This window comes from Sinocyclocheilus rhinocerous, unplaced genomic scaffold (assembly GCF_001515625.1).
Source record: "Sinocyclocheilus rhinocerous isolate Xijiao unplaced genomic scaffold, SAMN03320098_v1.1 scaffold568, whole genome shotgun sequence".
In the NCBI taxonomy this organism is placed as follows: domain Eukaryota; kingdom Metazoa; phylum Chordata; class Actinopteri; order Cypriniformes; family Cyprinidae; genus Sinocyclocheilus; species Sinocyclocheilus rhinocerous.
The window spans coordinates 1,251,291-1,264,898 of NW_015652173.1; the positions used below are offsets into that span (position 1 = coordinate 1,251,291).

At 35.6% G+C, this 13,608-nt stretch overlaps 1 protein-coding gene across 1 annotated transcript in view; it reads right to left on the reverse strand.

The window, feature by feature from the left end:
- The window catches only part of LOC107714007 (NT-3 growth factor receptor-like), a 230,652-nt gene that overhangs the window by 129,956 nt on the left and 87,088 nt on the right, over positions 1 to 13,608 (reverse strand). The window contains exon 4 of the mRNA XM_016519696.1: positions 12,052 to 12,120. Coding sequence (XP_016375182.1) covers positions 12,052 to 12,120 — 69 coding nt within the window. The remainder of the gene's footprint in view (positions 1 to 12,051; positions 12,121 to 13,608) is intronic.

Consider the following 13,608-nt stretch of genomic DNA (forward strand, 5'->3'; position numbering starts at 1 on the left):
AATTATTAGTATAATAAATAAATAAATGTGTACAGTATTATACCATTTGTGCAAATATTTTAATAATAAAAAGTAATAATTAATATAATGGGAAAATTATAAAAAACAACAAATAGAAAAAATTTAGAATGCAAAATATATAGCAAAATATATTGAAAGAAAAAATATAATGCAAATGAAAAATCTAAATATCAAAATCAATATTGAGAACTTAAAATATATACAAAATTATGCATCAACAGCAGTGTGGTTACTTATATTAAATAATAATAATAATAATAATAATAATAATTAAAAAGTTAACACAATCAGTAATGGCCTCTGAACTGTACTGATTATTTCTACCAACAAATTAACTACAGATATGGAAAAAAAAAATACTATATACAATGTGGCATATTAACCCTAATTTGCAATAGCCAATTCTTAAGGTTAATGTCTGAACATAGTTCATTAATATTCTTCCATTTTTTTCCCCCATAATCTGCAATTCTACTATGAACTGTAAATCTCAATACTGTTTCTAGGAACTTATTTTTTCTGCAACTGAAGTATATAGCCATGCACTTTGGCATACCGATGACTTTTTAGCTTATGAATTGCTTATGATTAATTTTCACTGGGGAAGCTTTCAGAGTGCAGGTACGCAGGTCTGTGTTCTTCAGAGCAGCATGTTACTTTAAATGGCCAGGAAATTACTGAGAGATTTCTGTCAAGCATCTCTGTTTTCCTCTCACACTTTCACTAGATAGTACACAAAAGCTTGGCCTTGTCTCGATAGAGAGCACCGTGTTGGTGTGGTCTGACATCTGAAAAGACAAGATCACGTGTAGTCATTGTAACAGGTGGGGCCAGAGATCAACGCAAGAGACAAGAGTACCTCTATACCCGCTAAATTCGCCCAGCTCGGTTTAAAAACTGCCAAAACACTTCCTTCACAGTCCTATCCTGCTGTTATATTGTGAAAAATCACAGCTTGTTTTCATTTGACAGACATTTTGTTGAGTTTCCCACTAAATGCAGTATAGATATGCATTTTTTTCTTCTGTGATGCTAATTAGTATGTTTCGTCTGTACGATGTTAAACAAGCCGTCTTTTTTTAAAGCGTCACAAGTGCTGACAGGTTCTGATAGGAATCAGAAACGTTTGTAGGAAGTAAAGGGAACTGTGAAAAATGGATTCTCAGCAATATTGCCAAGTTTAACACTCCCAAGACTAATGAATATATGCATTTTAATCTTTTTCCACATGCATAATGACTTAAGCATCCTTATAAACCGAGGATTAATTTACGATCTCCCTCCACAATGTGTCACCAGACTTAACAGTTTTCTCCCAATCAGTAATCCCATTAAGTTGCAGACAAACAAGACAAGTGAGTATGTGCGCTGGTTCTTCGCCGCCCTTTGCCATGTCGTGTTTGACAGGGACTTAAAAGTGAACCCGAACCAGAATCTGTACCTGCACGTTAAATTGCCATTGGTTGGATTGCAGGGCAAGGCTCCGTTCAGCAAATGGACATCACCTGCAGTGCAATCACTACTAAAATAGGCACCGATGTGGCAGGCCTGCGTCGAGGGAGGTCAGGTCCCCTCAGAGAAAACTTTCAATTTACCCAAATTATGACAACCATGGGCTTTCATCAAATTTTAAAACTATTTCTTCCAAAAACTGTCAGTGACTGCTAATTTAATTTTATTTTATTTTATTTATTTTATTTTATTTTGCTCCAGAATAAAATAAGAGTATATCAATGATTTTATCCATGACCAATGAATTTTGAATGCAATCCAAGTGGAATTGTTTATTAGTACATTTTGTCAGGCCTGTCAATTTGCTACTGATAGGCTCACAAACTCGATATAACGTAATACAATCTCTTTTTTTGTATTTAAAAGCAATCTCTACAAGTTCTCTACAGAAGTTGTATTTTTAAATTAAATTGGCACATGGAAGCACTTACTGTATGTATTTATTTCATATTCTAATTCGAACCCTGATAATTAGCATACTCTCATCAATTGTTTACATCACAACTTCTTATCCAGGCAATTAAAGCCCATATAAGGTCATTCCTTCATCCTGGAAAACATAATTAGTTATATTATTGAACTACTTGGCTCATTGACAACACTGGGCTTGTTAAATAATCAGATTTAACTGTTAACCGGCTCTGGCTAAAAACCAAATTGCAGTGTTTTGTTTCATTTCTTATTTTTTCATGCATTTCAGACAGCTGTAAATGTGGGAAATAAATGCCTTAAAACAGACTCTCCCCGCATCGTGTTTACTGTCACTATTACTCTTAGTCCTTCTTTTTTTTTTAACAGTGATGATCCTTCCAGCGATGAGCCAGACATGAAGTTCATGTCTGCGGGAGCCGCTTTATACAGACGGAGATTAGAGAAAGGTCAACAGAATAAAACGGATTGATGGCACTCGCAGCTGCTAGCCGAGAGGCTGAAAGCGGCGGCTGATTGACTGAGTCTGCGGACTGTGGCGAATACGCTTTTGTGCTTTGGTCGTAAATAGGCTTGTATCATATCATCATCCTCCGAGTGGGTACAGAAGATTTACCATTCGTTGCCTCGGTCGCTCTTGAAAGCGCTCAGAAACAAGGGGCTAGCTAAAGGCGCTAGGTTCCGCACCGCTAACCAGCTATTGTATCTTCAGGTAAAGGTAAAAAGATGAAAAGTGAGGTAAAGCCAGCTGTTCTTAACTAGTTTTGTTGTTATTGAGTATAAGGGCATGTCACATCTAGCATCTGGCTAATTTGACTAGCTGCTACCTTGTGACAGAAGATTTTGCACCAAAATATATCAACACCAAAAGAGCATTTAGCATTTATTTTTATCTTGCTGCCCATGACTTTTTGGGTATGTAACCTACCAGTTGAGGTCATTGTCTTTACAAGAAAAACATTTAAAATGACAAACACTGTGTATACAGTGGTTTAAGAAAAAAAACACTCCTGCTAAACACACTAATCTTGAAATGCTCAATAAACAAGGGGGCTAGCTAAAGGCGATATGTTCCACACCGCTAACCAGCTATCTTCAGGTAAAGGTAAAAAAGATGAAAAATGAGGTAAAACCAGCTGTTCTTAACTAGTTTTGTAGTTTTTGAGGATTGGGGCATCACACAACCAGTCTATGTTAGCATCTGGCTAATTTGACTAGCTGCTACCTAGTGACAGATGATTTTGCACAAAAATATATCAACACCAAAAGACAAGACAGTTTACTCCTCTTTTGTTATTTTATTATTAGCATTGTTTTTATCTTGCTGCCCATGACTTTTTGGGTCTGTAACCTACCAGTTTAGGCGAGGTTGGGGTTATCTTTACAAGAAAAACATTTAAAATGACAAGTTTGTCATTGTCATATGTATACAGTGGTTTTTAAGGACTAATAAGAAAAAAAAATCACTCCTACTAAACATGCTAATCTTGAAAATGCTCAGAAAACAAGAGGGCTAGCTAAAGATCAACGCTAAACCCAGCTATCAGGTAAAAGATGAAAAACAAGGTAAGGTCAGCAGTTCTTAGCTAGTTTTGTAGTTTTTGAGGATGTGGGCATGTCACATGTTAGCATCTGGCTAATTTGACTAGCAGCAAATTAATTTGTCACATTTTCTGACAATAGATTTTGCACCAAAATACACAATTCTTTATTAATACTAAAACATATAAAAATACTTTACTTCCCCTTGTTATATGGTTTATTTCTATTTATTATTAGCATTACTTTTAACCTGCTGCCCATGACTGAATCCAATCAAACCTGACCCATTTTAGAAGGTTATCTTTATGAGAAAAACATATAAAATGACGTACAACATGCATACAGCGGTCTACAACGACTATGAACTCGCTAATCGTGTTGTTCTGACTCTTTAATATGTCGAGTTCCAGCGACCATTGCCCAGCAACGACTCTCAGTGTCAATACAAATCTGAAAATGCAAGAGATATTAAGGACTTGCTGTGAAGAATTAGCGGACATCTTTAAAAACAAAATCACCTCAAGGGCAAATTGACAAACATCCAGGCATATTCACGCTTGCCTTGAGATCGCAATCACTGGAGGACAATAACAAAAAAGGGGGATGGGAGTGAGGGGTTAAGGTATATCCTGTCAGAGAAATGTTCAAACCAACAATGACATCCCTGCTGCAGTTGAAGGCCTCAAACTCTTGCAGTTCTTATGTCAGAAAGTAGATCACTGAGAAAACAGAAAGCTACAGCGTTTCCTAATGTTCCTCTATGAGCTTATTTACGATGAAAGCTTAATTGGATTTGCGGCAAATAAACACAGATGACACACTTGGCCTACATCCGCACCTCAGATTAGGCTACTCCACTGGCCTCTGCTGTGTTATCATACAAAGCAGACTAAATATGCCCATTCACTCTGAACAATATGGGCTATGCGAAAGATCTGATTTCAGGCCACAATTTTCTTGCTGAATGCAGTTTTCTCCATCTCACTCTATAACTGTCTTGATTACTGCAGTCCTTACTGTTTCTCTTCATCCCTTTTGGGACAGCTAGTGCCCGAGGAGAATGAAAATGTAAATTACCCAGAGTCGGATCCACCTTTTTTATGCAAGTCCAAAAAATACGGCTCTGAGGTGTAAAGTTGGCTCCAACCGTGCAATTTGTGCCACAAGTTTGCCATCTAAGACAAATTTAAGGGATAGTAAACCAGTCTTTAATCAATCCTCTTACTTTCTGGTAGAAGTAGTGATGATTTAATGTCACAATGTTTATTGAAATCAAATCACATATGCAAAACACTGCCAAATAACTCTTATTTCACACTGATTTTACTTAATTGGCATTAAAAGATGAAAATCTGTTCAGAACTGCTAAATCATTTTTTTTTAATTTAAAGCTCAAAACAGAGGATTGCACAAACTTTTGTGCAAATGTTTTTAGCAACCACACACAATTCCTGAAAACCAGTTCTGAATGTGAAAACGCCACTCACTTTCATTCAGAAAATTAACAAATTAAGTCTGTAAATTGATTATAAATTAAATGATTTACATAATATGCCAATTAACTGAAATTAAATCAGTTAAATCAATATTCACTGAGAAAAGTGCCCAGTGAATGACCTCACATTCTTGCAGCTCAGAAACAAGGGGGCTAGCTAAAGGCGCTATGTTGCACCCTCTTAACCAGCAATCCTCAGGTAAAGGTAAAAAAGATGAAAAATTATACATAGCTTTTGTAGTTTTTGAGGAGGAGGGCATGTTGCACAAACTGTCTATGTTAGCATATGGTAAGAAAAACACTCCTGCTAAACCCCCTAATGCGCAGAAACAATGAGGCTAGTCCACTTTAATTTGTGATAAGGAAGTTTTGGAGTGGGCTGGCTTAGCCGTATGGGTCATTCCACTATGTTATGATTACACCCTTGGTCCTGAGCCGCACGCACGCGTGCACACACACACGTCTGGTCAGCTATCCTTGTAGGGACTCTCCATAGGCGTAATGGTTTTTATTCTGTACAAACCGTATTTTCTATCCCCCTACACCTAAACTTACCTACCTGTCACAGGAAACTTTCTGCATTTTTACTTTCTCAAAAAAGCTAATTCTGTATGATTTATAAGCTTTTGTACCCATGGGGACCTCAATTTAGGTCCCCACCGTGACACAAGTCCCCATGAGTCTGTGTGTATTCAGGTTTGAGTCCACACCAGGATATATAAACCTGTACACACACACACACACACTGCCCCTCTCACCTCCCGGCTGTCAAGAAGAAAAACTGACAGCAATTACATGTGTGAGCACACTCGCGCGTGGGTGAGGACAAAATACTCACGTTCGCGTTAAGATGCTTTTGCAGGTGTTCGCATCAGTTCTTATAGAGTGACAGTGCTGGCACTGACTGCACACATTATGTGTGATACCCACAGCCTGCGTCTCAAAACTTGGCAGCACTGTGATGGGTACATCCAAGTCTTACAAGAGTGCATATCAAAGTAAAGCAATAATGTGCTTAGACCATTATGCTAGTTATACAGGCCTTTGTGCACATAGTGCTGACTGTTTAGTAGCATTGGATGTGCTTCATATACCAAAACCACATTTGAAATCACAGGCAGACATGCTTATTGCTTAAACAACAGGCCACTTTATAGAACAAAGCAGTAGCTGAGGATTAGCTTCTCAGATATATAGAATCAAATACACAAATCCTTTCAATCAAGTCTGTCATTGTTCAATTAAACTATTTCTCCTTTAAATATGTGCATACATAAAATGATTTTTTTTAAAAGTGTATGTAACATGATAAAAACGTATTATTACAAATAAACTATTGCAATTATTAAAATTTATTTATTTATTTTTTTTTATAAAAATGAATATTTTAATAATTGCAATAGTTTATACAGACACACACCCATCAGCCCATATATATTTTATTAAAAGTATATTGCATTTAAAATATATGGAGAGATGCATTTAAATATAATACACATTTTACATTTACATGTAGTCATTTAGCAGACGCTTTTATCCAAAGTGACTTACAAATGAGGACAATAGAAGCAATCAAAACCAACAAAAGAGCAACAATATGCAAGTGCTATAACAAGTCTCGGTTAGCCCAACGCAGTACACGCAGCAAGGTTTATATATACAGTGGGTATGGAAAGTATTCAGACCCCCTTAAATTTTTCACTATTTGTTATATTGCAGCCATTTGCTAAAATCATTTAAGTTAATTTTTTTTCCGGAATTTAAGATTATTTAATTAATTATTTTAAGATAAGTCTTTTAAAGAATGATTATTTTGGCTCCATGCTGGTCGGACGACAGGAAGCGTCTTTCAGTTTATCCGTTTTTAATCAACAGATGTGTCCCCAAGTGGAGCAGCTCCATGACAACCAACTGTCTGTCACAGGCTGAGAAGCTCTCAAAATGCATCAACAATGATCAGAAATCAAGTAAAATCATATCATCACAGGGGGTTTCATGTGTGTGGGTCATTTTCTTTCTCATCCTGGACATTCATGGTAAAATTTAGTGAAGAAGAAAAAAAAAGTAGGGCTGCTCAATCATGGTAAAAATCATAATCACGTTTATTATGTCAATATTGTAATCACGATTATGAGTAGGCCACATGACCAAAACTTTATATGAGTGATTTATTTAAAGATATATTTCAAATATATATTTTCTGTAAATAAGGTTGCTATGACATCTACATTTTAGAGACCAGCGAAATATCACAATTTTCAATACCACAACAGAATTTATTGAAAACAATTAAACTGTCAGTAATAAAAAAAAAGCAACGGACAAATAGAAAAAAAAAAGATACAATGAAGCAAACAGTGCTTTAAACAGTGTGTGGGGAGTCTAAAGTGATCAGTTAATAGCCTACTACAGAAATTGAATAATTGACTGTAAAATAAAACAGCATAGTCTTCACTGTAAGAATTAAACTTAGTTGTTTTGCTTTTAAAGTTACAAAAGTCCTTCTGTCAAGAGCAGTGAGTGATTTTCTCTTTGTCTTTTGTTGTTTGATTAATATTAAAGGTAGGGTAGTCAAATTCAGAAAGGCTAGCTATAGCAGTGGTTCCCAACCCTGGTCCTGGAGGCACCCCAACACTGCATGTTTTGCATGTCTCCTTAATCAAACACACCTGATTCAGATCATCAGCTCATTAGTAGAGACTCCAAGACCTGAAATTGGTGTGTCAGAGAAAGGAGACATGCAAGCATGAACACACACTGGTAGACCAGATGCTAACCAGAGACACAATGAGATGGTGTTGTTGGAGGGTTGAATGCAATGCTGTCAGATTCCATCATATCTCATTCACCACTGAGAAAACTTTACAGTACAAAGTGCATAGTAAAAAATAATAACGCCTTCCATTCTCACTTGGTCTGCAGTAGCGTAATGGAACGTGCTGATGACGTATCATGTCTATGTGAACAGGGTGCACAGAGGTATGCAAATATATAAGTTGACAAGCACGTAGGACTGCGTATCGTAATGTTTGGACAAAATAATCTGATTGGTCGAGCATTTTATTTGTCTACGCCTTCCACAGACTATATAAATACATATAAATCAATTTAGACCACTTAACTTATCGATTGCTATCGGGATGTGAAGAGACTTTCAACCAGCATAACTAAAAATATTTTTGAACCAAATCACCTACCCTGCCTTTAAGCACACAGTCGGCAGCAGTAATATTAGACTGCTGTCACTCTAAGAGTCGCACAAATCCAATTTACTGTTACACACTTACTTTAATTTTCAACTGTTTACGTTCACTGAAGACATAACCAATGAGGGTTTAGGTGAACAATCACCAAGCACCGCATTTTGACACTTTTTTGCATGTATTTGACCATTTAGGCAAACACCCCAAGCTAAAAGTTGACTTTACATGTTCCGTCTCTAAACGCACGCACAGAAATCCTTATGAGGAACAGCGCAATTTCTCTTTTGCGCTTTTATAAACATGAAAAAATCTAATCAACTTCAATAAATCAAGCACGTCTTATTATGCAAAAGTCATGTTACATGATTTTACTGATTTGCACGTGAATTGGGCTTTTATGGAGGACCGAAAGGACACCACTGGAAAGGGGGCGGAATGGGACGCAATAATAATTTTATCTCGATTACTGTATTTTCATAATCGTTGGAGGCCGAAATCCAAACTGTATTTCGATTAATTGCACAGCTCTAAAAGGGAGATGGTTTGCTCAGTACTTGGCCATCAACTTTTATATTTCCTTTCATGTCAGCTTTCTTGGGTTCTAGAAGACAACTTTCATTCATTTTCTCTATTGAGAAAATTATTTTTAATGATAAACTATAGACGTTTAAAGACAGACTGAACATGGGCTCACAGATTGTTAAACGATGGTCTGTGCTTCTGTTTAAGACAGTGTGATTTCAAATTAATTTTTTTTTAATCACTTTTATTTGCTAAACTCCCACAGCACAACTATACAATATAGTGTTTAAGTGAATCAAATGTATTTACATATTTCTAATCAAGAAAAAAAAATAAGACACAACAAATAGCCTCCAAAATATGTTTAACAGAGGGATTAGACCGCACAAAACCAATGAGAAATGAAAACATCAGGAGGCTTACAGATGGCATTTTTGCTAGTATTACGCAACAGTGCACATATGGAATATGGTTGTGTTGTCCCTCTAGAGAGGGTGTCCCACAATCATCATCGCTTCATGGCTCTGGTATTACCCATATGACCTGCGTTATGTCACATGAAATTCATTTACCCTCAGACTAATCACATGATAAACGCAGCTGTGAACGCAAGGAAATTTGTCATTTCCGTCTGACCTGCAGAATATGAAGGACCCAAAAAGGAGCCTAAATGTCATAATATGATGTTAACCGCACATTTAATTTCTAAATAAGTTCATATTTAACCAACGTGTCACTAGATACTTGACTCGACAAATATGCTAACTAGAAGGCCATGTTTCTATACAGCTAAAATTAGAATAGTTACCCACTAAGATGGAAAGTACATGGCCGCATGCTTTTGTTAGCACTTTTCTTTTACTAAGGACAACACATGTTCGATATCTCTCAGGAAATCCAAAAGTACTCCTCTCCTTGGAGTATCTCCAAAGGACGTGCTAACCCTGCAGAGAAGATGGGCCACCTCAGAGGAGCTGTCCTGCTTCCCTGGCTTAAAATATCACGTTTAGTCACGCGCACACGAACACACCGAGACGCAGATGCCTGTATGAATAAAGCCCTATGCACTCAGCTGATTGGTGTTTGCATGTTGGAGAGGACTGTGATGGCACCTCCAACATAATTATGAAATTGCTATACTTGATTTGCGATAATCCTGAGACAAGAGCCCAACAAATGGCTACCACTGCCAAATGACTCTTTTCGCACACCAAATAAACATCAACACGTTCAAAACTGCTAAACCAATTATTTAAAGCTCATAATATAGAGGATAGTGCAAAGACAAAGTCTACACTGGAAGCGTACAATGCACATCACATCATAAACATCAACTATAAATCATATTTTACAAAGTTATGCTAATACAGTACAATACTTAAAATATTATGTATGTATCTGTTATTTTAGTGTCATTGAGATGCTATTAAAGTTTGTATTAATATTCTAATATCAGTTTTTATACTATAAATTATTTTATTTTCTGTTTTCATTTTAATTTCAAAGTTTTAGTAATTTTGTTCTATGTTTAAGTATACACACGTCTATATACTTATTTATTTTTTACTTCAGTTTTAGTTACTTTAGTACATAAAGTAAAAAAAAATTAAATAACTTTTTATGGTTTTGATTTTAGTTTTAGTTTTAGTTTTAATTTACTATAATAAGCCTGTCTCAGTAAACATTATCGGGAAATTTACACATGGTCATTTTATTAATTTATCTATTTATTTCATTTTTTTTTATTTAATTGAATATTTTATTTTGCTTTTTGTTTTATTTTATGCAATACCAGCATCAGGGATTATTTTCATGGCAAGATCAGGGTAAAAACGGTTTACAAATTAGCTAGATAAGCAAATCAATTATTAATTATATTTAAATAATACGACAAACATTATAAATAATTTATCAGTAGATGAATTCTGTCTGAGATTGTTTAGGTGCACCTAAAAATTACAAATTCTAGTAGTTTTCCTGTTGTTAGTTCCTAAATATTCTTTAGATAACAAATGGATTTATTGTCCAAAGACGTTAAAACAGCAAAGCTTCAGGTTTTTGCTACGTGATCACAAACAGACCAGATGTAAATGCCCTTTAAGACATATTTGAGATGGATAGCAAATCGCATGCAAATGTATTGTGCTTTTCCAATCGGATACAATCAAACTGAAGTGACCAAGTGTAAACAACAAACAACAACAGACAACATCCAAAAGCCAAAACGCTAATAAATAACAATTATCTCATTATAAAAACCCAACAGTGCAAAAATGTATGTGTCATTTTGAAATCATCAGGTCTTTCTCCCATTTTGACATTCAATGTAAATTCAATTAACGTTTATTTGCATAGCGTTTTTCACGATACAAATCGTTGCAAAGCAGCTTCACAGAAAATTTTAATTTCTACATTATATTTAGGAGTAGCTTATCAGCAGTGGTGTATAAAGTTCCTAAAAGCCATACTCAAGTAAAAGTACAGATATCTTGCCTGAAAATTACTTTGGTAGAAGTTGAAGTCATCGTTTAGAATATTACTTGAGTAAAAGTCTTAAAGTATGTGATATTTATTGTACATAAGTACGAAAAGTATTTTTTTAATCTTAAATGTACTTAAGTATTGAAAGTAAAAGTACAAGTAAATGCAAAATGGAAAAGTGCCACACCACTGATTCGTCAAACCTGCTTTCCTGCAGTCCGTGTTCTTCTGACTTCTGTTCTGACTATTTTGTACTAAGTAACGAATATGCTTCGGGAAATATATCAGAGTAAAAGTATACATTTTAATTAGGAAATGTAGTGGAGTAAATGTAAAAGTTGGCTGAAATATAAAAACTCAAGTAAAGTACAGATACTCCCAAAATATACTTAAGTACTGTAACGAAGTATTATTACTTCGTTACATTACACCACTGCTTATCAGTAGTGACTATGTCAAGGTGATGTCCATATGGCAGATATGTTACTTAGTTAAGGACGTGTATTCAAACAAACGTTGAACACTATTAACAGCAATGATTATATGTTGCGATTAAACTTATAGAAAAATATGGTAGTTTTGTATGTTGGTTCAAGGTTGGCATCATCTGAGGTCCTCCTATGAATACTGGCATGATGCAGAGATGTGAAACTAGCATAAAGGATAGGTTTAAAACATTTATGGACTGATAAAATAACATTTAATGCACAATTAAGGCTTATATCCGCTTATGGTGTTAGATATGAAATTCAACCCTGCAGGCTGTCCATCCGCCAGTTAACCACAGCAAAAAAATCAATAAAGGCTTGAGAATATAAAGAAAGAACAAAAACACATTTAACTTACAGCTCGAAAAGTTGGAGATTCTGAAAGAGTTGCCATGAGAGAGTTGTCAGAGGGTTCCCGGACAAGTTTCTGCAGAGGAGAAAAAGAGAGAGAGAGGGAGAGTTTAATGATTTAACACTGACTATTTGCGACAAGGTGATAAAGAAAACACAGGGGAGGCAAACTACGGCAATGTGGCGACCGGCCCAAAGTTAAGGGAATAAGTGCAGCGGTACGGTACCTTGCAGCCTCGCCAATCCAATAAACAGAGACTTGGTCATTTTCAAGACAACAAATTAAATCGAGGAGAAGGAGGCCTGGAGCCTTAAAAGCCACTAAACTCAATACAATGCTAAATGACTGTGAAGCAGATAAGGCATGTTTTCAGAACAGAGCTTTTAGATTTGGGAGGCCTAGATGGAAGCATTACTCCAAAATAGAAGTGAGGATCTCTAAATGATGTTTGTGTCAAGTCCAGTAACTAATACAGTGGGATGAAAGGTATTACGTGTACAAACTCGTTCAAGTTTTCACAGAAGGTCTTCTTAAGGGTTGGAGTTAAACTAAAAGTAAACACCTTTTCAGTACTTACAGTACATGCACAAATACACATGGCCTTGTGGGACGGCAGCAAGCAATGCCTCTCCTGGGGCTGAAACAAAAACCCTGGAGCCTCACTAACAGGCCTTCATTATCAATATTTATTGAATACTTCAGATCACTTAATACCCCAACACTGGCCCGCTCAAATCCTATCAGGAGCAGTTGACAGATAATCAATGCGCCCAGATGCATCCTTTCGCCCCAGTGCCGCCCAGGGGACTGAAGCCTGCTGGCTGGCCGTCCCTGACCCGTTCCTTCACCTGCATTTTATTACTGACAGCAAAACAAAAGATCATTACAGCTAACCAGAACAACTGTACAGAGAACAATAGAAGCCGAGCCCTATCAGCCTACATGCAGATCTGGGCCTGTATAACGTGAGATAACCAAGTTCAATTTATGACACAAGTAAAGTCAACATGAAATCAAAAATAATGATTTTTACTTATGTTATTGTGCACAATTTTAGTATTTTACACTGTAAAAGTAAATAAATAAATAATATTTCAAAATTACTGTTTTAATGTATTTTTATCAAATACATGCAGCCTTGGTGAGTCTTCTTTCAAAAATCATACAAAATTAAAATTAAAACGTTTGAGCATATATATTTATAAAAATAAGCCAAGTAAATGTTTCATTAAATACCGTTTTATTCAAAAATAAATCTAATTATGAAAGTAAAAGGGTTTGTAAATACTGTTACTAAATAAATAAATACATTTTCTACATTTTAACTACATTATTTTTCTCCCTAAAGTTAATTTATAACATACAGTTTTTGGCACCTACGCTCTTAAAAATAAAATGTACCAGCAGACAAAAATAAGAACCAAAAAGAGTTTTCAAAACAACACAACGCCATAGAATAACGATTTTTGTTTGCCCGCGAATAAAGAATCTAAGAATAGTTTCCACTAAAACTGAACATGTGTACTTGGAATGGTTCCACTTATTATTGTAAAGTTTCTTCAT